The sequence below is a fragment of the Vipera ursinii genome (assembly GCF_947247035.1).
Source record: "Vipera ursinii genome assembly, chromosome: 2".
Taxonomy (NCBI): Eukaryota; Metazoa; Chordata; class Lepidosauria; order Squamata; family Viperidae; genus Vipera; species Vipera ursinii.
Window position 1 is genome coordinate 170,335,962 of NC_139513.1, and position 27,645 is coordinate 170,363,606.

General features: G+C 41.6%; 1 protein-coding gene across 1 annotated transcript in view; it reads right to left on the reverse strand.

Annotated features, from left to right (window-relative positions):
* Positions 1-530: 530 nt before the first annotated feature.
* FAM120C (family with sequence similarity 120 member C) overlaps positions 531-27,645 on the reverse strand; it is a 42,339-nt gene continuing 15,224 nt past the window's right edge. Inside the window, exons 8-16 of the mRNA XM_083356720.1 lie at positions 24,454-24,739; positions 24,161-24,332; positions 20,609-20,858; positions 17,960-18,074; positions 16,202-16,411; positions 11,825-12,026; positions 11,289-11,427; positions 10,170-10,227; positions 531-9,690 (exon numbers count right to left, since the gene is read on the reverse strand). Coding sequence (XP_083212846.1) covers positions 9,409-9,690; positions 10,170-10,227; positions 11,289-11,427; positions 11,825-12,026; positions 16,202-16,411; positions 17,960-18,074; positions 20,609-20,858; positions 24,161-24,332; positions 24,454-24,739 — 1,714 coding nt within the window. The 3' untranslated portion in view covers positions 531-9,408. The remainder of the gene's footprint in view (positions 9,691-10,169; positions 10,228-11,288; positions 11,428-11,824; positions 12,027-16,201; positions 16,412-17,959; positions 18,075-20,608; positions 20,859-24,160; positions 24,333-24,453; positions 24,740-27,645) is intronic.

Consider the following 27,645-nt stretch of genomic DNA (forward strand, 5'->3'; position numbering starts at 1 on the left):
CACCCACATTGTGTACTCTTCCCCCACAAAATGACATCAGCTTCGTCTCCTGGGTTTTTGAAGGTCCCTCAAGACCTGGTTTTGTCAGCAGGCCTTAGGGACCTGGGTGAACTAGTGAGGTTATTTTTTCTTTTATGTTTTATTTTAAACAAGAAAACTATTGCTTTTATCATTTTTAATGTTTTTACAATTATTTTTTTTCCAGTAGTTTTATATTTGTTGTATTGGATGTTGTACACTGCTCAGAGTCGCTTTCTGCGATGTGGACAGCCATATAAATTTGATAAATAAATTGTATGTAGTTTATAGCATAGAAACTGTAATCTTCTATAATTGGGAGAAGTAACATCTATTGAAATTTGGCTACTGGCACTCTTTAAGTTACTAATTTTTTATGAAATGGATTTCTTCTTTGCGTGTTAGAATTTGGAGTTTTTCCCTCCAGCAGTTTCTGCAGAGTTGTAGCTTATACCTAGTGGTGACTTGAAATGGTGGCCTCGTTATACGGAGCTTAAAATAAAAGAGACGCCACTTTTCCTTTACTAAAAGAATAAACTTTATTAAGCACTGTAAGTCTTTCTCCATCATCAACAGATGAACAGCGCACCAAGATTCCACCAGCAAAAAACATTCCCAAAAGACACCCAAGCTTTCTGATCACAAACCTACTGCGATTTCCCCTGATTTAGAGCAACCTGTCCAAACTTACACTGATTAAAAAAACCCAACAACCTATGGAGTATGTTGTGGGGTGCAAGGATTGGGGAGATGGGAATTTGATTATCCAAGATTGGGGTGGGGACAGTAAAGATAACATTTATCCATCCACTAAGAACAGGTGTTAATTAGCATAAAAAGAGATATTTTTTTAAAAGGTAGAAAGGAATAAGGTATTGATCACTATTCCCATATAAATAAAGCATGAAACTTGCAATTGACGGGTTCACTAACAAGAAAAATCAGATTTACTCTGTTCAGCAAAATTATTGATTTGTATTTTTTTAAGCTAAAATCTTAGGCTAAACATTTTCAAAAGGCAATTGTGGAGAGATATATATCTGGTAAAAAAATGCAATGTCAAGGTTACTCAAGGAAAGTATGAGGGAAAAGACTGGTTTAAAATAACAACTGAGTTTGTTTTTACTTTTAAAAATCTCACTAGGCATTTAGTTACTATCAACAAAGCATCTACCAAAATACAAGAGCAATGGTTATAATCAGAAAAGGTGTACATCCCATCTGTAAGGGTAATATTATAGACAGATATGGTGCTTGTGGGAAGAAAGGGTTGATTTTTCAAAATTGAGGACAAAAATCTAATCTGAAAAATAACTAGAGAATGAGCAACAGCGTCTGACTTTAAACAATGACCAGTAAATAGCAGTTAAAAATGGAAAGATTCATAATAGTGTGTTCATTAGATTTCCTTTAAACGTTAAAGGTGGACTTCAAAACAGAAATCAGCACAGATAAAACCAAAAAGCAGAAGAGGAGGTTTTTGGGAGGGGAAGAGAATGGGAAGAATAAAAAAAAATAAAAAATAGAGAAGTACATGCATATTTAGCAAAGTACGTGTTGTAAGTTAGCTACTATAATGATTCAACCTTGATATTAAAATTCTGCTAACTACATTAAAAATAAAAAAGAACACATTGTAGTTTGTGTAGGACTTGTGTGGCCTAATCTTAACCATGCTTACTTAGAAGAAGAGACCATAGTACAATGGGGCTTTTCATCCAAGTAGCTAGTTAAGGTTTGCACTAGATTACATTTGAAGTTGAATGATGTGGGGGGGGGGGGGAGTGGTGGTTCTCTGGCCCAAATGGGTAGTTAGTGGCACTGTGTCCTCTTCACAGGCTCAACTGTATCTATGTATAATTTGTGGATTGGGACACCCCCATATCCCTCCACAAGAATCATGTCCCTGTTGTAATAATGTTTGTCTGTCACTTTCCCCCAGGGATCCAAGGGGTCACTTGTTTGACTCTGAATCCAAGAAAGAGTGGAATTCTAAACCACACCAGAAAAAGTTAAAAGCTGTCCCTCCCTGAAAAGGCTCCCTAGTCTTTTCAAGTATATATTATATTGAAAGTATATTTGGAATATTCCATTTTCTTAAAAGAGTTCCAGCCAAGTTAACTGGTAGCAAAAGCTTACGAAATGCTAGCCACAGTCACAATGCTCAGTACTGCCTCAGAATGGGATGAATGACTCCTAAGAGAAAGGCAAGTAATCTTGGTCAACAGGTTGGTTTTAAACTTTCCCTCCCTCCCTGGTGACAAAATTACGAAGGAAGCATGCTAAAACCCCATGTCTATGATTTGATGGGTCAAATCCTTACAAAGGTTGTTGGACTCCAGGAAATATGCTTTAGAAATTCAGAACTGCAACCAAATACAGCAAGCTAAAAAGATCAATCTTATATTTCTACCCTAAAATATGTCTTCCTATATTTTAAAAGATGCAGTCTGAACTCAGAAAAACACTTTGTCACATTGGAAATTTAAGATTCACTGGATGATGGGTAGGAAAGAATCAGATTACTTCAGTGAACTTTCAACATCACAATATGCTAACTCAACAAATAAATAAACATGACAACATAGGTGGAGTAAACGGGTCTTAATTCACTAGGACAAATACTTGACAATCTATACCACACAAAAATCCAGTTCTAGAGGAAATCTAGACCAGGATCCAATGGCAAGGAATTCTCCAAAACTGCTGAAGTTCAATTACCATAATCTCTACTTTAAGGATTATGGGAGTTGAAATCCATCTCAAACGAAGGGCCCCAAAATGGGGGATGCCAGGCAAAAGGATTACAGAAATAAGTGGAAAAAAACCAACAACAACAGCCTAGTTTCACAAATACTCGAGAAAACCTTTGGGTCAGGTTAGTTGCAACATTTCCCTTAGAAATCAACCTCAGTGAACTGGGCGTTTGCAATTAATTGCAACGTTTTGTTTCCAGTGATCCATAGTTTTTTTCACAGATCCAAAAAATAAAAAAAATCTTCCTTTCTCTTTTTATAAAACTTCCACATTACCTATCGTGACTATTTTAAAACTTCTAAGTTTCACAGGTTATCTTGCACTAAGTTTCCAGCTTTCTAGAAACGTACGGGTAGGAAAAATAGATGCTTCTCTGTATATTCTGATTTTTACTCCCAATAGGATCACAAACAGGCTAAACTTGCAATACCTTTTTTTTTTTTTACCAAATGATCAGCAGTGGTAACCCCTCACTTACGGTGACATATTTGAAACGAAACACTCTTCCAGATTTTTAAATTCAGATACAAGGGTTTGAAGGCTACCTGTTTAGCATTTTTGAAATCTGAACCCTCAGCTCCAAAGCAATACCTTAGATTTCTAATTTCACAGCAGGATCTCAGTGTTTGAAACTCTTCTTTAAAAACACCAGTTTGAAAGTTTGTCATTTTGAGGTTTCAATTTAAATTAATATTAACATTACTACTTAAGGCACAGTGTAACCTGTACTAACGTTTGATTTCTGATCCCTCAAAAATTTTATTAATTGCTGTAAATACATCTTACTAGTTAAGGGAAAGATAAAGAATTTGCATTCTTTTGCCCCCAAATAAAGATAAAAATAACAATATGGAAACCTTATGTGTTGCAAAGCACGACCCAATCTAGCACAATGCTCCTGCTGTAATTCTAATCCATCCTTTCTCAATCTGGTTCCTTCCCCGGCCATGTGTTGGACTTCAGATCTCCTAATTCCCTAGACAATGGACTGGGACAGGCTATTCCGATCAAGAGAGGGTCCCTAGAAGAAAGACTCTCATTCTGCAAAAGTAGAACCCCAAATGATATTAATCAGCTCCATCCTAAACTTCTTTAATTCTCTCAAAAAAAGGCTTTCATTACAAAACCTTTCTCCACTTTGAATGACTTCATTGTAAAAGAATATTCCTATTTAAGTCTGCAGACAGGAATCATATCAGACTGACCTGATTTGGGAAACTGCAGTATGCAAGACAGTAAATGTTTGCAACAACATATGCAAACCCACTGTTGCTTAGAAAAACATTCAACCAAATTTTCACTGTGGATTTAACAAGGTCACGTCACATGGCTCTGGTACCATGGAACAATGTGCATCGCATCAGAGAAGCTTTTTAAGAAATGGTCATGTAAGTGAAAGTATTAACTTATGCAAGTAAGACACCTTGACCAACTGAGGTGAAAAAATACATTCAGAAATCTAAATATATCTATGGAGAAAGAGGTGATTCTTTGGATCCAGAAAGGAGAAACAAAATCAATAATTTTATCCATCTCTTTGGCTCTGATACAACACTGGACTTTGAACTGCATGTTTTCAATTATTCCTCTTACAGCCCCTACGGAAGCACTTTGCATTTCTATTAAGTATTTTTTAAAGCTGCACGATACCTTCTATTGTTTTGGACCAGCATACAGTAAGCAACTCAAAACAAAATCATGCCTCAGTCATCTACACATTTTAAAAATTATCCAGGATGTTTGTCAAGGGAAATTGAGTAACATTATTTCAAACCTCATTTTTTACTAGCTTGGCTTAAATCTGCATACTCCAGACCAAAACTAAGTAAAATTTAATCTTCAAATACTGAATTTTGTCACTGGTATAAAATGGTCAAATGCATATTTCCACACCCATTTTCTAAAACGTTAAAATAATATCTGTACTAAATTAAATTTAGGCATCATCTTCAAGATCTGAAATTGCACCCAGGCCCCTAATTTTTATAGAGTATCTTTGTTAACATGAAGAATTAGCTTTTTTTAAAAAAAAATCAAAACGACTTTTAAATTCAATCCCACATTCCACACTCCCATAGAAGCACAGTACAGAACTCTGATATTTTTTATTATTACTTGCAAAATGAGCTAGTTTGCACCCAAGACTCATTATTTTTTACAACCCAAACAGACCATAAAACCGCATGAATTCCTCTGTAGGGCTTTGGAAATGGGGATTGGACCAGATTTTTTTTTTCTTTTACCTTAGCAATATAGTCAGTCAAACTCTGATCCCATTCCCAAGAACTACCTCTTCTGAAGCATTAGAAATAATAGAGGGTTAGAAAATGTAGATAACAGAAAACTGAGGCAACCTTATCTGCCCCTAAACTGTGAGATACTGCACATTAACAAACCTGCATAATTGACTAAAATAAGCAAGCAGCGTATGGCTCTGGGATTAGACCTCAGAACTCCATGAATACTGTCAAACTAAAATTGACATAAAAGAAGATATCAAGCTATTCATCAAAATTCACTTGGAAATCCCATTCTAAATCGAAGAGTTAAACAACCTGGAGCAGGAAATATTGTGGTGGTTACATGAAAGCCATATTTTTCCCATCCCTGATCCTGGCAATAGAAGGGCACTTTTCCTCATTAGGCCCAAGTTAGAGCACATTTCACAACGGAAAGCCACCATCTCTTCAAATTACTTGTTTCAACTGAGACAGGGACTAGGATATTACCAAAAAAAGCAGATTCCCCCAGTCTTCTCTGATGTGCTATTTAAAGTTCTGCCTTGTTCTGCTATTAGAATAAAGAAACAAAAGCATGAATCCTAAGGCCACAGTACCCAGGACTGGATTCCACATTTAGCTAAAGGTAATAGTTGCAAATAGAGTTATTAATTTATGCTGGATCTTTCATGCAAGAAGTAGAGACATACCTCTCCCCTCCAAATACCATCTAATGCCTGATGCTGGAAATTCGTACGGTTGGGATTAATACCTGCTATTATAACTCTAGATATAGGATGCTACCTAGATACCAAGACTAAAAGAACTGTATTCTAAATGGTACATTGGGATTTATTCATTCATTCATTTTGCTTACTGGAAACCTGGGTTTTATTTGGGGCTTTCTTGCAGAAGAAAGTTGAACATTTAAGATGTTATTTAGGGATTGCAACAGGATGTAATATGAAAAAACCAAGAGAAACGGAAAAGAGGGGACAATTGTGATTTAAAAAAAATAAGATACTCCAAATATCAGAGATTTATCCAGGCAACCTAGATCACGGGTGTCAAACTCGCCGCGTCACATGACGTGTCACGACTTTTCGCAGTGCCGGAGTTGGGGTGGGCGCGGCCTCTACATGATGCAATCGGACCAGCAGTTTGACACCCCTGATCTAGATGATCAGCGCTCAGTGGAATCCACTGATAGAATGCAAGTCATTCTGAATAAAATTGGCTTGACTGTTCCAAGGCAATTTTTGCATTGGACAACTGGCTTTAAATGATCAGCAAAGACTAGAAACAAAACAATCAAGATTTTAAAAGACCTTCTTAATAGTTCCATTAATTCAGCAAATAAATAATATTGTGTTTTTTTTAAAAGGAAAATATTTTTGTTTTTTTTTTGGGGGGGGGAAGCTTGTAAGATGCTTTCCAAATATATGATTGTTGGTAGTACCGCTATCTTTAAACAAGATGATTCTCTTTGTTAACTCTCCAGTAAGCTCTCCAGGACACAAGACCGCCAATTTGCCAGTTTTTCAGTTTATCCAGCAAAACAAGTTTTCTCTTTTCAGCATGTTTAGAATGTCAAGCCAATCAGAATTACTAGTTGTTGCAACTGAAAAGTGTACTGCCTTGACTATTAAAAAAACATCTGATTTTTCCAAAATTCACCCACCGGAAATACTTTTTAACAATCAAGTTAATTCTTAATATTCAAACTCTGTATCACAAACTACTTTAAATAGCAGCTCTTTGTTTTCTAAAATAGAGTCTACTTTCCATATTCCACAGCTACAACTATGATAGTTTTCCAACAAAAATGCTCTCCACCCGTTTTTGACCGCTCTAGCAACTTTTTCTTTTGGCTGCTGTCAAGTTCTCCCCTAAAAGGGATAAACTTTTTCAGGTGTTACCGCTCTTTCTGGCAACCATGGATCATTTCCAAAGGTTCTACTGCTCTTAGAGCAATATAAGAAATTCCCCATCTCAATGAATTTGAGCCAACAGTTGTAGAGCAAAAATAGCCAACTGGTTACAGACAGATTCCCAAAAGGGTCTGAAGCAAAGAGTTCAAATCTTTTGATGAGAGTGATCTGGCAGCTAAACTGGAAGGAGGAAGATCAGGGCTTCCTACTTTGGCTTCTGGTAGGTGAACAACTCACTCAAGGGAATGGAGGCAGCAGTAGAACTAAGATATCCTGCCCTGTTTTAGATTTTAAACCCATTTATCTATCCTTTTATACATCTGTAGAAAGTAAGGCAAACAATTTTGTTAAACCTCTGGATAATACCCTCCCTCCCTTTTTAACACAATCCAATTTTTCTTCTGCAGTGACTGAAATTTAAGAAAACATTTCTTATGAACGTGTAAATTCCATGTAGTTATCATGACCCAATAATATACTGAATCATTCACTAAAGGACCTATGGCTGTAGCTACCGACATTTATCTTACTCTGCGCTATTAAGAATGCTTTCCTGATTTTGGTTTGAGATGGAACCAAACATTGTTCCAGGCAGTGGTTTAACGTGCCCTTCTGCTGGAAGAAGCAGAAAGGGAAACATTCAGCCTACTGGATACTGATAGCAGAAGACAAATTAAAAATCAAAACACATTTTAGATTATTCAAGTCATCTGACGTATGTGCCATAGAGGTTGTAAAGAAACTAAACAGAAACATGCACTGCAGAAGTGCATATATGTTTGCAGCTGGAAAACTGGTTTAAAAATTCTTTCCAACAGAATATTCAGCCTGTTTTGTTCACCCAAATTATGTGATTTCTTCCCCCCCCCACTTTGAACTACCTGCTCTAAATAAACATTCTGCACTTGAAATCTGTTTCAGTACACAACATTTCTAATGGATTTACCGAGTTTCCAAAATTCAAGGCTTTCAGACTGTACAAGATAATCTGCAAGGATAGGTGCAATTCAAATTAGATAACCCAAAAGGACAGGGAGATGGAGAGAAACTTGTGTATACAATGGAGTTTTAGCTACACTACTGAAAACCTCAAACAACTGTTTCCAGAAAGTCTTTGAAAATTTTCCCCATTATCATCAGCATAAGAATTGGTAGCAGATTGTGCGAAGCCTGGGGGTGGGCATGGTGATTTCCAAAAGGCCCGATTCATCCTAGATTTCAGACTGTGTACTGAACTTGCAGGATTCCCGTGGAAGAGAATAAAGAATCACCAGCTGAGCAAGTGCAACCAACCTCCCCACTCCCATGTCACCCTTTTAATGACAACAAGAGCTAGAATCCCACCCCCCACTTCAGTTTCTGGGTAGGATTAATATTTCTGCAGCCTCACCCCATGACTTCCCCATTTGGATGGCTATCCACCCAGACATCTTTACAGCCCCAGCTATCTCCAGCCATTTTGCTCACAGTCCTGGAATTGTAACAGTAAGTGCTTGTCTGTTTAAGGATAAGAAGTGTTCTATCTGGTATCAGGAGGCCTGCCTCATCTACTGCCGCAGCCTTAGGATGCGGCCCAATTGCTGGCAACTGGCAAAGCAGACCTTTAATTCATTAAACATGTAGCGCTTTGGAACGCAAGTTGTCTCCCGGGAACATTTTTACCCCTTCCGGGTTTGTAGCATTCATATTTATATATAGCTCTATTCATGTTATATATAAATATAATCTCTCTCTCTCTCTCTTTCATATATAATAAAAAGCACACACCAACTGCTATATGCATCTTGTGTATAATTTGCAGTGGCAGTACTACTCTTTCTCTCTTAAAAATCATTGCCGCTCATACACACCCCTTAATTCATACCAACATCACCATCCCTCAAAGCAATACTGCTATTTGGCCTGATGGTGGGGGAGTTGGCAAGAAATTAAACAAGGCAGGCAGGAAAAATCTGCCCCATTTTAAAGTAAAACCTTCCTGGCTTTTTCTTCCTTTAAAAATATCCCCCTTCCCAAAATCCAATATTCATAATTCTTGCCCCCTAAAAAGTCTTCCCCCCTATAAAATTAAAAAACAAAAATAAATTCAAATAAACTTAAAAAAATTGCCGCCTTTATGGATCCGATTGGCACAGTGGCAAATTTGAGAGGGCGGAATGCAAAAAAGCTGATGTTATCCTCCAAAGCGGGGACAAGAGTCCCAGCAGGCTGCTTGACCTCACAATATTATATCTGCTGTAGAGGGACAATCAGATTAATTAGCCCAGTGTTGTAATGTGAGCTATCAAGACAGCAATCTTCCTGTCCCTGCCCTGCCTAGCTAATAATTCCATTCCAGCACTTGATTGCATTTACATTCTACTAATGGGTTGAAGGGCTGAATTTCCCCATCCCATCCTTGGCAGGTCAAAACCCTTTTCCCTTGTCACCCCACTTCACCCCACCCCCATTTGCCAGCCAATTGGACCCACAGCGGCATTTATTCACTCCTCTTTCTGCAGAGCTGGGAAGGGAAGCTTGTTCTCCGGGCACCGTTCAGAGTCCCCACCCAGCGTCCCGAAAAAGGGGTTTTTGTTATTGCATGAGTCAGTGTCTCTTGCTAAGGCACAAGGTGATGTGGCTGAAGGGCATGCTCCAACAGTGGGATCTTCGTTGACTCTGGAGGGGGGGCCTCCATCCCCATTCAACTGGGACTGGGGTCGGGTGCAGCTACTGCTGCCATTGCTGCCAAATTCGGACGTTTTTGCAGTTCCATCGGTCAAGCTCTGTCAAACACAAAGGACAGCTTTAGAAAAAGGTCAGGAAGCAGATGACTCAAATAAAAGATGAAAAACACAGCTGGAAGAGCTGAAATCTACGTAAGATTTTGTTTTTTACATTGCAAATCTGTCTGCCATCCGTGTCTGAATAGTTTCAGGCAGATTACAAAATATATACTGTATCTGTTTCAAGGGATTTGGCCATCTTGCATTGTTTTGGCTGATTGCATTTGTTATGCATTAACATCAGATTTCTGAAGAGACTCTCTTACGGAGTCCTGATTGCCCTGGTGCCAGCAATCGCTGTGTAGATGACTTTTGTTGTATGCAGCTGTACATTTTCAAAGGTCATTCCTTCTTTAAGGAAATGTTGCGTAGTGGATGAGATGGACAGAACTCCGTATGGATCAATCAGCAAAAGAGGCAAACTCTCCGCTTAGAAGTACAATAAAATGAATTCCCACAATACTTAGGGGAGAACATACTTGCTTATTTACTTTCTTGTTTCCTTTGGGGATTTTTCCAGAGCCATCACGGCCACGGCTGCAGAACAGGAAAAAGAAAAAAAATCTGAAAGTTCAAGTTCACTGATAGAAGAGATCGCCTATTTACTTATTGGGTGTACGCTGCTTTATAACTTATGGACTCTTAGCATTTTACGAACAAGATCAAAATAATGAAAACGTCCAACATTAATTAATGAGAATAATTTAATTTCCTCACAATAAATAAATACATTTCCTGTGCCGAGAAACACAGTGACTGAAACTTTCTAAAGAGCCTTTCACTCAGGATATGTACGAGTCGTGGTCAGATAAAAGTTGCTTTTCACATTAAGCAATTTTCAGGAAGCAACTGAAACACGGATAAAAAGTTAAAGACCATGGTCCTTTATGTGCACGGATGTATTTGTCACGAGTCTCAGAAGATTGGCATTACATACAAATATTAAGCACAAATAGCTGCATTTATTTCATTTGGTGTTTCCAGTTCCATTCGTTACCATCAGGGCTTTTTTTCTCATAGAATGGCTCAGAACGGAGTTCCGGCACCTTTTCTGGATGGAACCTTGTAGGGTAGGCAAGGCGGGTTGTATGAGATGTGTGAGTTCCGGCACCTTTTTCTTTTACAAAAAAAGCACTGGTTACCATCCATCATCAGATGGGAAACAGAGTCAACTGAAAGCTGAAACTGCCATTTAGCCTACCTTGACCGTTTCCATCAAATCTGGTCACTATAAGAAAAAAAATGTATCTTTTAAGAAATAATGCTTTTTTTCCTTTCCCATCTTCATTCTTTCTCCTTTTAGCTCTGTTGAAGTAATAATAATCCCAGAGCAAAACATCCAAGCGAGCACTTGTAGCCTGTAGTCAAGAGGCCCTGGCATTGCTACAGGTTACAAGGAACAGAGAGAGAATCCGGCAGCAACTAATGGTGTGTGTGTGTTTGTGTGTGTGTGTGTGTGTGTGTGTGTGTGTGTGTGTCCGTCCGTCCGTCCGTCCTTGGTGCTCTCTGAGCTTGCTTGTTTTCTTGCAGACGTTTCATTGCCCTAACTAGGTAACACGATCGGTGCTAGTCAAAGCCACTCCACAAGTGCTACTCACCCTTTCCCTGGGCCTCCAACTGACACCACCTGCATGCCAAAGGAGCCCTGCCCTCGAGAAGGTTTGCTCCCAGCCCACTGCCCCACCACCATCCCAGCAATTTCCAGTTTGCCTCCTTGTGGTGGGATTGGATGGAGTCCTGGAGAGGAAAGGCACAGTCAGTAAGAGGGAAGGCGAGAAAGGACGGGGGGGGGGGGGACACAGGTGATTAGCTTATCCCCAGACCTAGGGTCCCTAAATCAAATGTACTGTTGGAAGAGACAGGGGAGGAGGAAAGCAGGCACATGCACGTTTTTGTTGGTGAACTGTACATTAGGCTGCATCCTTTCAACATTAAAAATACAACTATGAGCTGGAAGTCGTAAGAGAATCGGCATTTAACGTTCCCAAGAATTCCATGCCAAGATGACTCTCATATTGGTACCGTTAAGCTCGTCCTTTAAAACTTTGACTTTACATTAAAAAAACAAACAAATAGGAATCACATAAATATGAATTATGTGTCCGGTAGAGGCATCTGAACCTCAAACACTCACCCGTGAAGCCTCTAGTCCTCCCAGGGGCTGAAGGTTGCATCGATCCAATCGTGCGAGGGTAAAGAGGCACTGGATAAAAAGGTGCTGCCATTGAGGGCACAAAGGGTGGAGGTGGAAGAAGGGGTGGAGGAGCCTGGCGATTGAGGTTGATGCCTTCCAGAATACTCTGCCTCATCTTCTCTACTTTAGATACCTGCTCAGTCTGATCGAGACCGAATAGAAATGGAACACACAGAATAGGAATCAGGTAGAATTCTGGGAAGATCTCCATATTCTTACAGTCTATCTAATATCCTCCAAGATCAAGGAAGTGCAACTGATAAGAAATCTAGGGCATGTTCCTTTGGCACAACTCGAGCAAAGTGCCCAGAGCAAAAACCGTACCACAGATTGACAGGGATTGGGATAAGGATGATTCAGCCAGATATCCTATGCCGCAACTCTCTCGCTGAAATCAATCAGGATCCGAGCATTGATTCACTTTATTTATTTATTAAATTTATTTGCCGCCCATCTTTCTCCGTGGGGCTGCTCTGGGCAGCGTACAACAATAAAAGAGAAAGTAAAGGAATAAAACAATAAAAAAAACAATCATAGAAGTAGAGAATATGAAATTGAAAAGATGAGCGGAGGGAGGGCAGGAAGCGTAGGGGGGAGGTGGGGTCAGCGAGTTAGTCTAGTAACCACCTCCATTGGGACCCCCCCAGGCCAACCAGCAGAGCCAGGACTTCAGGCTCTTATGCCCCAGGGGGCAGGAAGTTCCAGAGGGGCTGGTGCTCTTCTTCTTGATATCATCCGTCAGAGTTCCTTGACTGACAGGATCCTCAGCAGGCCTCCTCTGCTGGCCACAAGTACTTTAGTTAGACCACGGGTCGGCAACCCGCGGCTCCGGAGCCATCTCCTGCGGCTCCCAGTGCAGTCAAAAAAGAAAAAAAAGAAAAAGTGGGACTAAAAAAGTTCAACCAATCAATTCAAACTTCTCATGGGAAAAAAAAAACTTGCGAAGCTTGAATTGATTGGTTGAAGTTCTTTGGTTTGTGGGACTTCCCACAAGCTGTTTGTGGGACTGCTCACAAACCTCTTTTCTTCCTCGGACTGCACATGGCGGCAGCGGAGGAAGAGACAGGAGGACTGCTGGAAAGGTGAGTGGGTCGGTCAGAGGGGGCGTGCCAGGGAGGGGGAGTTCTCTGTGTACGTATGTGTGCGCGCGCGCGCGCCTCCAAATCCGTTCATTGCCAAGGTTTCTTCCCAGTGAGGAGTGTCTGCTAGAAAGAGGGGATTTAGCAGCTTAGTTGGTCAGCCCACAAGCTTTCTCTTACCAGTTTTGCTGGATGAGGAAAGACGCGATCCCCTTTCCCGATCTGCACCCTCCCTAATACCCACTGGGCACCACTCTGTCCGTTAGAAGGAAAGAAACCCAAAGCCACCCCCCCTTTCACCTTCCTCCTTCCAAGCAGGGAACCTTTTAGGGGAGGAAAGGGTGAAGCAAACGCGCCCCTCCCCCAACCATTCCTTGCAGAAGAAACTAAGACCGATCAGCCACGTTTATTAGGAAGCGGCCCCTCTATTCTGGAGAGCCAGCAGGGCCCCTGCTTCGCTTTTCCTACATCAGCAGGGCTGGCACTCCCTTAGCCTGGAAAAAGAAGAGTAAAAAACTCAAAAAAGATGGTTCTTGCTAGCGGCAGGGAGCTGTGAAGGTTGGTGACGGAGAAACAACCGGTGGGGGGGGGGAAGGTGGTGTTGGAAGAAAGGGATAAAAATAAAGCTTTTATCTCGCTCTCTCATTTACTCACACGTTCCTCGCAAAAGCTTCTTTTGCTCTCATTTTCTCACATTTTGCTCGAAAAAGCCTCTTTCACGCTCTCATTCACTCACACTTTGCTCGAAAAATGCTTCTCTCTCGCTCTCATTCACTCAACAACTCGAAAGGCCAGCCGCGGCGCCTCCATTGACTTCCATGGGGACGCTTGGCAATGAAGGGGCCGATTGAAACCGCTCCCGGTAGTGCTGCTACTGCTAACGTTTACACTTGCTGCTTGGTTCCGATGAAACCGGAGAATCCCCGGATGCCACTGCTGGGGGTGGAGGAGGCTGCCCGGGTTTGGCCATAGCGGAAGCCAAAGACAGTAGCGGTAGAGGCAGTGGCGAGAGAGACGCTGGAGGTCTGCCGCATCTCCGTCAGCCTCCGCCTCCCCCGCAGAAACAAATCCCCGTGCCGGCCCCCATGGCAGCAGCGAACCCCAAGGACTGGGCAATTGCTCGGCCAGCGGTGGCTGCTGTTGGGGCAGCCTAGTGCACTCACTTGGACACTGGAAGAAGCAGGAAGGCGGCAGCAGGGCGCCCGGCCCATGCCCATTTACCGAGTACTGCCTGCCGGGCGCCCCACCGCCGCCTTACTGTTTCTTCTGCGCGGCAGGCAGGTGTTGCTACCCCTCTGCCAAAGCCGCGCAGCACAAGGGCTCCGCCAGGCCTGGAGCACCTCCAGGATCTCTGCAAGGGCACTAAGCTGCCTCAACAGCAGCTGCCGCCGCCGCCAACCTTCCTGTTTCTTCCGCCCGGCAGGCAGGCGTTGCTATTCCTGCCGCCAAAGACACTCCAGCGTCTCGGTGAGCGCACTAGGCTGCCCCAACAGCAGCCGGCGGCAGCAGAGCAATTGCCCAGTCCTTGGGGCTCGCTGCTGCAATGGGGGCCGGCACGGGGATTTGTTTCTGCGGGGGAGGCGAAGGCTGACGGAGATGCGGCAGACCTCCAGCGTCTCTCTCGCCGCCTCCTCCACCGCTACTGTCGTTGGCTTCTGCTACGGCCGAACCCGGGCAGCCTCCTCCACCCCCAGCAGTGGCATCCGGGGATTCTCCGGTTTCATCGGAACCAAGCAGCAAGTGAAAAAGTTAGCAGTAGCAGCACTAGCGGGAGCGGTTTTAATCGGCCCCTTCATTGCCAAGCGTCCCCATGGAGCAAAATGTGAGTGAATGAGAGAGCGAGAGAAAAGCTTTTCCAAGCAAAGGCGAGTGAATGAGAGTGGAGGGGCCAGGGCGGCTGCATGTCTCACCTTAGACTCCACTATTCTGTCAAGCCTCTTGTTCTGCGCATGTGCGCGCATGCACATGCATTTTTTGTGGCTCCCAGTTTTTCCTTTTGTGAGGGAACCGGTTCCGAGTGGCTCTTTCACTGTTTCAGGTTGCTGACCCCTGAGTTAGACCATCCTATACAAGCTAAGCCAGGTAGCTGGGCTATCAATTCGCTCCAAGGCTTATTTAGGGCAGTAAAGCCAAGGAGAATGATAGCACTGCACTTTTTCTGCTGTCTTTGTGTACAGTCTAATAAACACAAAGCGGACATTCAGCTAATGGTGAAGGAGACAAAACTGAAAGGCAAAGTTATCTGGAATATCAGCAAGTCACCCACGCACTCGTTACCTCCTGTATAGATTACTGTAGTGCTCTCTACATGGGGCTGCCCTTGAAGACCACCCGGAGGCTTCAGCTGGTGCAGAATGCAGCTGCATGGGTTGTGATGGGAGCATCCCGATACTCCCATATCACACACCTCCTGCGTGAGCTGCATTGGCTACCAGTTGCCCTCCGGGTGAGATTTAAGGTGCTGGTACTTACCTTTAAAGCCCTACATGGCTCAGGCCCGGGATACTTGCAGGACCATCTGCTGCCGGGAACAAATTCCCATCGTCCAGTGCGCTCACACAGAGAAGGCCTCCTCAGGGTACCGTCGGCTAGACAATGTCGGCTGGCGACCCCCAGGGGAGGGCCTTCTCTGTGGGAGCGCCAGCCCTGTGGAACCAGCTCCCCCCTGAGCTTCGGACGGCCCAAAACCTCCAATCCTTTCGCCGCGGCCTCAAAACACTCCTGTTCCACCAGGCTGACCTGGACTGACAGGCATTTTAATTAATTTATATTTAGAATTTTTAATTTTATTTTTTAATTCTTTAATTTTAATTTATTGCACAGATGATTTCAATTTTATTTTTATCTTGATTTCTGTACTTATTATATGTTGTTAGCCGCCCTGAGTCCTTCGGGAGATAGGGCGGGATATAAATCCCATCAATAAATAAATAAATAAATAAATAAATAAATAAATAAATAAATAAAGAAAGAAAGAAAGTTATAAAGTTATAAAGTTGTTTTTTTTTTAAAAAAAAAAACCCACAACTCATTTTATAAAGCAATTTGAGAGCAACCTCTGTATCTTTGCTCAAATGGCTTCACTGTTGATTCTAAGAGAGAATAACATACATGCAGCATTGGGACCCTCTCTTGTGCATCAGAACACCTACCAATGAAAACCAGAAACAACTGCTGCCACGACTTCGTAAGTCAGGAGCAGAAACAACTGCTTGCTACAGAAAGCATCTCCGCTTACCTGGCCATCGCAGAGGTCTATCAGAGGTGCCTTCTCTCGGGCAGCTTTAATCAGTTTGCTTTGAAAGAGTTTCCCATCAAAGTAGATCCATGGGCAGCAATGCTCCCAGGGTACAGGCTGCCCACAAGCATCATTGGCAAAGAGGGCCGTGTCCACTCCACTCATAAACAGAGCAGCCAACTGAACTCCTCGGGGGTCCAGTTTCTCAATCTGCAAGGAAAGCAACATCCCTTAACCTTCAGTATCCCTTCTCCTCTGTCTTCTGGCCTTCGTGACCACGATCCAGCTTAAGTGTCTTTATAAGGCGGGATACGGTAATGCTACTATTTCAGTATCAAAGACAGCAGTATGAGAAGCAGCACAACCCAGGCCTCTGTTCCAATCCAAAGTCAAAGACGCGCCTATGATCGTATTGTTACAACAGAGAAGGAGAAACTGCCAACTGAGCATCTATTCCACATAAGCAGGTTTGTCTATAATGGCCGACAGCCATCTCAGACACATTAAGTGTTTATGTCACAGGGAAGACAAACTATAAGGCACCACAGCGGCTACGGGTTACACTGCTCACTTGCTCAAGTCATAAGGCCTACTGGTGTGAAGCATATTTTACCACTGGGGAATGTTCAGCCAAGGGGGGTGGCGGGGTGGGGGTGGGGAAAACCAGCATTTACTTCAAGAAAAAGCCTCCTAAGGCAGAGGTCACCTCCATTCAATATTCCCATCCTTTCATCATCTCTCAGATAACACTCAGGGCCATTTAGTTCCTCTGCACTGAACATGTACTTTGGAAGCACTAACTCCTCTTTCTACCCATCTCTAATGAAGCCATGTCCGAGAGAGAGAGAGAGAGAGAGAGAGAGAGAGAGAGAGAGAGAGAGAGAGAGAGAGAGGGGGAGGGAGGGAGGGAGGGAGGGAGGGAGGGAGGGAGGGAGGGAGGGAGGGGAGAGAGAGGAGAGAAGGAGGGAGGGAGGGAGAGATCTAACACACCAATTTAGAATACGTATAAGAGATCTTCCAGCTTCAAGGAGTCCCCTGTAATCTTTACTTTAGAATTAAGGAGTAGGCTTTATTCCATGACCAATGGCACAGTACTGATCTTCAAACAGAACTTTTAAGAAAAGCAGGACTGGTGACAGTCAAAGAAAGAAAGGGCTGAGGAACAATTTTACTTCTACTAAAAATATTACAACATTTGTCCTGTAACATCTTAGAATACTGTCCTTTCTACAGCATTCTAGGTGTCCTTTAAGCAACCAGGCATCAAACGTAAGCATTCCAATATCATTTATGCAGACTGACAAAAAGAGATGTACCCTGCCATATGGGAGATCTAGTGCATCCTCACACAGCCTCTCCCTTGTCCCCCACACTTTGGTACTCTTATGTGTGAGGAATTGTTTTTTACAGACAAGCATTTCATCGTATGAGCACCTATTTGTGCAAATTCAGCTGCTCTTTATCAGAGCAACTGGATTAGCAAGATGAAGTTTGTATAGGGTAGAACCTGGAAGGGTTGAGATACTAAAGCAGTATGGTAGTCAAAAGAAATGGAAGAAATGAGCAAGGGGCAGCATGGATGCATGAACAAACAGCTAATTCTATGCCTGTGAAAATGTAAGAGGAATTTACCGTTCATCAGCAAGAACAAAACTTGGGCACTCTCTATTCTCGGCCCCCTAGCTCTAACCTCACCTTCTCTCTTCTTTCCTATTCCCCCTACAAGGACTAATAAAGGAGGGATAAACAACCCCAAACCTTCAATTCTTGAAGTTGATCTGGTTCATATAGCTGAGCAGACACAGCCTGGGCCAAGAAAGCATCCAATTCATGTCTGTGGAGGATCCGGCCTCCAGGCCACTGTATCATGTATCTTGAAAAAAGAATAATTCAAATAAAAGTACGAAATATATTATTAAACAAGAATCAAAATTTACAATACTTTTTACCTTTGGATACTGCTGGGCCTTGGAGAAAATTATAATTGTTTTTTTTTTAAATGTTGAAATCTAGAATTTGTAGTTTGACAAAAAAGCATGGATAGACAGGTTCAGTTAGCAAAAGTTATGAGCCATAAAGCTAACGAACTGAATGAAGTTTCCCACTTCAATAGTCTCCATTTGCAGAACAAATATCCTGAATGTGTGCCTCAGTAAATGGTCCAGATATTGTTTGTCACTATGTTTAAAATCAGGAAATGATTCCAGATTGACTTGTAAGCTTTGGTCGTTTTATCTTCAAGTAACATACAGCAGGAGATCACTAAGCTAACATAAATATAACAATAAGCCTTCATTTGCCCAAATAAATTTATATGATAGATTTATATCCTAATATTTGCTCAGGATGGTTCCAGTTTTCCTCCACAAGAAGACCAATGAGGTAAATTAGCAAGCATGTATCCGAACTGCTAGCCCAAATGTTGGAGGTGAGGTTGTGAGGATGCAACATATTTTCATATATGGTGGACTTGTAAAAAGGTTAAAGCCTTTTGGATTAAAATTTGGTGGAATATGCAAAAGATATTTAAGAAAAGGATAAAGTTTTCTCCGCAATTGTTTTTATTGGGTATTATTACAGATACTACTGTTATAGACACTAAGTTGATGTTGCATCTAATTACAGCGGCAAGACTTTTAGTTGTGCAATATTGAAAGAAGGAGGAATTGCCGACTATAGAAGAGTGGACTTTGAAAGTTTCCAACTTGGCGGAAATGGCAAAGATTTCGGCATATTTGAAAGACCAATCGCAACAGAGATATATTGTGGAATGGAGAAGATGGATTGAATATATTCAGAATAAATATGGGACTAAAAAGTTTCATTTAGCATTTGAATAAGTAGTGGATTTTTATGATGTATGATTAGTTATTTGTTACTTTATTAATATTATGATTCTGGAGAGTTAAAGTCCGGTAGAACTTAAAGTTTTATTTTTGTTAGCATATTTTAGTTTATGTTTGTATTATTATACCCTGTATTCAGCTCTGGGAAGTCGGGGAGGGGGGAGGGGAGAGGAGGGTTTTGGAGAGGGGAGGGGGAGGGGGGAGTTCATTGTATTTAAAAATTGTAAAACTTTTCAATAAAAAAAAGAAGACCAATGAGGTGAGTTGGGCTGAGAGACTGTGACTCATCTAAAGTCACCTATTAAGTTTCTGTGGCTCAGGATGGACTAGAACATGGGCCCGTCCACTGCCAGTTCAACATCTGAACTCTATAATGCTTCCCCCTTTATATTGTCAGATATTGTCATCTCATTCTTACCTACTACCTCCAATCCACAACCAATTCCTGGATTTTTCTTTTTTTTATTAGCAAATTTTATTATTTAAAATATTTGGAAACTTTGGACATGGTGTTATCGGTCTAACATACCTTCTTGTCTTACATCATTTTTTGTGTGTTATATACATTTTATATACATATCATTTATATACAATTGTGCACATTCAACATATTTATACATTTATGCCAATAATTTTTTTCAATCTTGTCATCCATCTTATTCTAATATTGCTTAAGTTCATAATCTTGTATACCTCTATTAAGACCTTCCTTTCTGTTCCCGCCATATTCCAAATTTTATAATATTCTGACTGTTCTTTATTTTTTAATTCCAAAGTTAAATTATCCACTTCTGCGCATGCCCATATTTTGTATATCACCTCACTCTCATCAGGTACTTCACTATCTTTCCATTTCTGGGTGAACAACATTCTCACTGCTGTAATAATATGTATAATTAAGTATATCTCTTCTTTACTATATTTCTCTTTTGTTATACCTAGCAGGAAAAATTCTGGCTTATATTCTATTCTCTGTCCTAATATTTCCTCTAGCCATGTCTGTATCATTTGCCAAAACCTTTGTGTCTTTTTACAGGTCCACCATGTATGAAAATAGGTGCCTAATTCTTGGGAACATTTTCAGCAATTAGGGGATATTGTTTTATACATTTTACCTAACTGTGTTGGAGGGAGATGTCACTGGTAAAACATCTTGTATAGATTTTCTTTGTAAGCTGTCTTTTTATTTCTGTCCCATAATGTTTGCCACACATCAAGATCAATACCATATCCAACACTCTTAGCCCATATCAACATCGTTTCTTTGACTTGTTCTTCAATCATTTTATACCCCAGGAACAATTTATACAGTTTTCTTATTTGCTACTCATCTGCCCCCAATAAGATTTTATCCAATGTTGTTTTTTTGAATATTTATCCCCCACTCTTTCTTATCTTATCTCTGGTTTCTTTTCAGATTGTATAAATCTTTCGCCTTTTACAATTCCTGGATTTTTCAATAGTATAGATCTCTCACAGCTCTTCTTCACAGCCATATCCCAGCACACAATGTTACTTGCCACTGTTTTTTGACTTTTGTCTTCAGATGTGCTGCACTCACCGTAATACACAACACATGAGCAGTAGATGTGTCGGTACATTGGCAGGGTTGAGCATGCCAGGGGTGTCTGATTTCATACAAGCCAGAAATGCTCTCATACGCCGGTTCTTGTCTTCCACTGCTTTGCCCAACCAGAGCTTCTTGAGGTTGGGACAGGTCCACTCCCGAAAAGCAAGAGCTGAGACTAACTCTGGAGTCTGGGGTGATTTCCCTTTGTACGCCGACCATTCCTTGACAATAACGGGATGAGCTAGGTAGGAATGAATATCTGATTAGGACAAATTATTTCCCCAGTTCATATAATGAGAAACAAAACTTCGATATTTTAGGCCAAGTGTATTTCAATGAATGTACACTTACAGCAAAAATATATTAAAAGGTCAAAATATGAAACAGTGCTATGATTCTATTGTACAGTTCAACGCAGTAGAGCATGGATCTTCAAACCTGGCCCTTTTATGACTTGTGGACTTCAACTCCCAGAATTCCTTAGCCAGGCACGCTGGTTGAGGAATTCTGGGAGTTGAAGTCCACAAGTCATAAAAGGGCCAAGTTTGAAGGTCCCTGCAGGAGAGCATACAGCTTTTCTTGGCATTATATCAATTCTGATCCAGTATGCCAAGGAGTAGGTTGCTGAAATGTATGTAGGCTTCAAAGGACAGATCACTATGGGGAATACTGGAACATTCTATTTTTCTCACAGACCAAGTTAATCTGGTAATTCCAGGGCAATCTGACGCTTTACCTGAGGTAAAATATCCATAACACCATGATTTACACACTGCTCTTATTTTAAATTTAATTCTGCTTATAACTTATTCAAAATTGTTATAGCCTCCCAAACCCAATGGACTTTGGGCAGCATATAGAACCAAAAAGCATAAAAATGGTTAAAACATGGAACCACATAGCCTGGACTGAAGCTATCTTAAAAACAACACACATCACAACAGATCCTCAAAATATATATTAATATACTAACCCCTCTAGATTTCTTTTCCCCATAATGCCAGGTTAGTGAGCAGGGGTGTCAAACTGCCAGCCCATGGGCCGGATGCATCATAGCGAAACCGCGCCCACCCCATTGCCGGCAATGGCAAAAAAAGTTGTGATACGTTGTGACATCATGTGACATTGTGAGTTTGAAACCCCTGATCCAGAAGGAAAAATGTAAAGTTCTGGCATTTCTTGAAATGAAATGTTTTGCAAATTCCCATTTGTGAGCTGTTTCAGACATCAACCTTACCATTACTGCTGACCTTGCCACTTGTAGATTTACAAGTGCTACAATATTAGTCTCTGCTGTGCAAAAATGTTTTTGGCTGCCAATAACAGCTAGATATACATTTTATGGCTGAATACAGGGGCATCATTCAAGCTGAATATCTGAAGCAAGGGGAAATCCCTATTTCTTCAACTTTTTTAACTGACTTGAAATAACATCAGCTACTAAATAAGAATGTGCACAACCTTCTTAGGTTTCGATGGAAATCAGAGGCCAAAACTGTTACATTCCTCAGACATAAGATCACCTCATCCAATGTCTTATGTTTGAATAACAGAGTTGAAAGGGACCTTGGAGGTCTACTAGTCCAACCTTATAAAACACACAGTATAATAGCCATAGCATCAAACAGTAATCCTAGCACCAGTCTTTCAAGTTGCATCAAAGGTGTCACCATGAAACAGTGCATTCAATTCCATTATTACAAGTCAAGAAAGATACCATAATCAGACTGAAAGCAAAACAGATATCCACCGGAAACTACAAGGACACAATTTCTTTATGCAGCATCAAATACAGAAAACAAAGTATTCAGGGACTATTGAATGGTGTGTTCAAATTATGTCACTTAGCTGCAAAAGGTATTAAGCGACTGGAAGCCATTTACATAAGGTAACACTAAAATATGGGAGGCTAATTAAAACACACCTTTTGGAGTTGAGCAAGGTAATTATAAAATGCTATATGGTGAGGAAGAGGGAGGGAAAAACATTTTCCTCATTGTATAAATATTATGAAGTATTCCTTTATATAAGCACGTACAACTGATTTATGGGATGCATGTCATATATAACAAACTAATCACAATTGGAGTAAATGGCTCCATAAAGGGGAGAGACATTATGAAACATAAGACTCCCAGGACATGAATTCCAAAGCTATGTGGTATGATTACAGACCAGCACAAAGTATTGCCTACCCGATTATGAACAAGTTGCAGAAAAAAGCTGTTTTGGCACTAGTCCTTACCTGGGAGATGCAAATCAAAAGAAAGTAGATAGAAGCAGACAAAATAAGATGAGATTCATTTTCAGGATTAAATAAATCGGCTAAGAAAGCAAAACATGTACAATAAATGTGAAGATCAACCATGGTACTACCAAAATATACAGCAAGAGGCAGAACTTAGTCCCTGAGCCATTTATTGATGAAATAATTGAAGAGAAGGCAGGTTAATACTTGGCCCAGAGTACATGGATGTGCACAAAACAAACAAAAGCTCTTTCTGTTGTGAATTTAAAACAAAGCCCACTTAAGAAGTTTTGTTAACATGTTACAAGTAGTCTGTGTTCTGGCAAAAAAACCCTCAAAAGGTTTTACTTTAAAATACAATAGGAATTTAAAAAAAGTCACTAGTCCCCTTGTTTTCTGTCCTAGAACCACAGAGGCAATCCACTCTGATTCTATTAAAGTACCCAACATTAAAAATGGCTTTTAAAAATCCCCATAACAAAGAACAGCCAACAGCAAGCATACTTTGTGATCTGCCTGGTCAAAGCACTTCAGAAGGTCTTAGCAAAGAAGCAATAGCAACGGATTTATCTCAACCCAATCCATAAAAACATACAAGACTCTCTCTCTCTCTCTCTCTCTCTCTCTCTCTCTCTCTCTCTCTCTCTCTCTCTCTCTCTCTCTCTCTCTGACAATTGGCTTCAGAACTTCAGAATCTGTTCTGAAAAGTCAACAAAGCAACATTAGCATTTCCATTTGGTAATTGGAAAGCTCAACAACATAACACTATCTGAAAGGCATATACTCAATTTACACATATGCATATAGGGCAATCTCTCTGAAAAAAGGACAACACATAGGGACGAGGCTACATTACATCCCATGAACTCTATCTTCCCATTTAAACACACAGGAAACATAGCCCACCCCCAGCCAGGCAGCACTAGGCTTTCAAATGACTCCCAGCTCCCATCTTCTCAGCTGCCTTGAGAAAAGGGAAGCAGGAATAGGATCTGTACCTGGCGTCTTTATTAACCAAGCAAATCCCACCAGGAGTGGGTACATCCTTCTGAGCTACCTAACATAGGTTCTGGGAATCTTGTCTCCCATATTTTTAACACCAAGCTCTAGAAACAGTGATCAGATTTACTAATCATACTAAAGCCAGGTGCAGCTTACTTCATTTGGCTTCATATGTGGGTAAACAAGAATGCAGACCCTATGTCTTACTTAATAAACTGTGGCTAAGGGACATTACTATGATTTAGCACTACATGAGCACTTGGAAAGTACACACATGTACAAAAGTTACCTACTTTCCACGGGAATGCGCTTGCGCACAGCCAGGCGTTCCATGCGCCGTTGTGTCTCAGCCACACTGAAGAGGACGCCGTATACATACTGCCGCGAGGCCCGAAAAAGAACAACTGCTGGTGGCAGTTCAGCGTTACATTCATCTTCAATGCACACAGGGATTTTGATCTCCCCCTGGAATGAAATGAGAATCCTGGATCACCGATTCTCAACCACCTGACTGTTCTCAAAACCACCCAAGTCTCCTGCAAGAAACCCAATTAACGGAAGTGCAAAGGCTCACTGCCCACCTCACCTTGGTAAGGACATGGTAGATGAAAGGGTACATAAGCCCCCGTCGATGCCTATGTTCAGCCACTCGAAGTACTTCTGGAGCAACAGGAGGCAAAGGTGGGGTGGTTATGTCCATGTGGTTGCGGGTTGCCATAGAGAGCAAGGAAGGGATGTGGGCTTCAGGTCCACTCAAGGTCCGTTCTGAGTTGCCAGTGTTCCCAGGTGATTGTCCCCAGCCTTGATTCATTATCTTTTCACCCGCAGGATCCTCCCAGCCAGACTTGCCAGACACGGTTTCAGAAACGTGACTGGAGAAAGAAAAGGATATACTGTCATCCTTAGAATGGGATTAAAATCCAGGAATCTTGTTTCTTTTCTTTTTTTTGTAATTTTTTTTATTAATTTTTTTCCCATATACAGTGGGACAAAAAAGTATTTAGTCAGCCACCAATTGTGCAAGTTCTCCCACTTAAAAAGATGAGAGAGGCCTGTAATTTTCATCCATAGGTGTACCTCAACTATGAGAGACAAAATGGGGGGGAAAGAATCCAGGAGATCACATTGTAGGATTTCTAACGAATTTATTTGCAAATTATGGTGGAAAATAAATATTCGGTCAATAACAAAAGTTCATCTCAATACTTTGTTTATATACCCTTTGTTGGCAATGACAGAGGTCAAACGTTTTCTGTCAGTCTTCACCAGGTTTGCACACACTGTTGCTGGTATTTTGGCCCATTCCTCCATGCAGATCTCCTCTAGAGCAGTGATGTTTTGGGGCTGTCGCTGAGCAACACGGACTTTCAACTCCCTCCAAAGGTTTTCTATGGGGTTGAGATCTGGAGACTGGCTAGGCCACTCCAGGACCTTGAAATGCTTCTTATGAAGCCACTCCTTCGTTGCCCGGGCGGTGTGTTTGGGATCATTGTCATGCTGAAACACCCAGCCACGTTTCATCTTCAATGCCCTTGCTGATGGAAGGAGGTTTTCACTCAAAATCTCACGATACATGGCCCCATTCTTTCCTTACACGGATCAGTCATCCTGGGCCCTTTGCAGAAAAACAGCCCCAAAGCATGATAATAATAATAATAATTTTATTTGTATACCGCCCTTCTCCCAGAGGACTCAGGGAGGTGAACAGGGCAAACATATAAAAGTACAAAAATACAAAAGTTAAGTAAGAATTAAACGAGATGCCCAAGTTATAACAATAGGTTAAAATACATTTAAAACAACAATAAAATCCAAACCCATCCCCCATCAGGCCAAGCCGGCTTGTTCGAACAAATAAGTCTTCAGATCGCTTCGGAAGGAGCGAAGGTCGGGCGCCATCCGGAGCTCAACCGGCAACCGATTCCATAAATCCGGGGTGCCCACAGAGAAGGACCTCCCCCTGGGGGCCACCAGACGACATTCTCTGACCGGTGGCACCCTGAGGAGGCCCTCTCTGTGGGAACGCACAGGGCGGAGGGAAGTTGAAGTTAAGGTACTCCGGACCCATGCCATGTAGGGCCTTGAAAACCATTACCAGAACCTTGAATCTCACCCGGAAGACAACTGGGAGCCAATGCAGCTCACGAAGCAGAGGTGTAACATGGGAGTATCGGGAGACTCCCAACACAACTCTCGCGGCTATATTCTGTACCAGTTGGAGCCTCCGAGTGGTCCTCAAGGGCAGCCCCATGTAGAGCGTTGCAGTAGTCTAAACGAGAGGTCACGAGCGCATGAGTGACCGTACGCAGGGCATCCCGGTCTAGATAGGGCCGCAACTGGCGCACCAGGTGAACCTGGGCGAAGGCCCCCCTAGTCACATGATGTTTCCACCCCCATGCTTCACAGTAGGTATGGTGTTCTTTGGATGCAACTCAGCATTCTTTCTCCTCCAAACACAACAAGTTCTACTTTTACCAAAAAGTTCATCTGACCATATGACATTCTCCCAATCCTGTTCTGGATCATCCAAATGCTCTCTAGCAAACTTCAGACAGGCCCGGACATGTACTGGCTTAAGCAGGGGGACACGTCTGGCACTGCAGGATTTGAGTCCCTGGCGGCGTAGTGTGTTACTGAGGGTAGCCTTTGTTACTTTGGTCCCAGCTCTCTGCAGGTCATTCACTAGGTCCCCCCGTGTGGTTCTGGGATTTTTGCTCACCGTTCTTGTGATCATTTTGACCCCACAGGGTGAGAACTTGCGTGGAGCCCCAGAACGAGGGAGATTATCAGTGGTCTTGTATGTCTTCCATTTTCTAATAATTGCTCCCACAGTTGATTTCTTCACACCAAGCTGCTTGCCTATTGCAAATTCAGTCTTCCCAGCATGGTGCAGGTCTACAATTTTGTTTCTGGTGTCCTTCGACAGCTCTTTGGTCTTGGCCATAGTGGAGTTTGGAGTGTGACTGTTTGAGGTTGTGGACTGGTGTCTTTTATACTGATAACAAGTTCAACCAGATGCCATTCATACAGGTAACGAGTGGAGGACAGAGGAGCCTCTTAAAGAAGAAGTTACAGGTCTGTGAGAGCCAGAAATCTTGCTTGTTTGTAGGTGACCAAATACTTATTTTACCGAGGAATGTACGAATTAATTCATTAGAAATCCTACAATGTGATTTCCTGGATTCTTTCCCCCCCATTTTGTCTCTCATAGTTGAGGTACACCTATGATGAAAATTACAGGCCTCTCTCATCTTTTTAAGTGGGAGAACTTGCACAATTGGTGACTGACTAAATACTTTTTTGTCCCACTGTAATTCAATAGTGCTCAATCAACAACTTGTATCATTCACCAATACAAATTTAATTCCTAATCCTTTATTCTTTTCTCCAACCATTGATAAAACAAGTCCCAAGTCTGACAGTATTGTTTCTTCTTTTTCTTTCAACCTCATAGTAAGTCTCTCCATTTCTGCACATTCTAATAATTTTTTAATTATTTCTTCTTCTGATGGTAATTCTTCCTTTTTCCAATATTGTGCAAATATGATTCTTGCTGCAGTTATCACATGTAAAATCAAATATATACTTTGTTTATCAATCTTTTCTGGCATAATACCTAATAAAAAAAAGATCAGGTTTAAAATCTACATGTTTTCCCAACATCTTTTCTAGTCAAGAATATCTTTTTTTCCGGTACCTCTTTGCTTCAACACATGTCCACCATACATGATAATAAGTACCTGCCTTATGTTTACATTTCCAACATCTATCTGACATA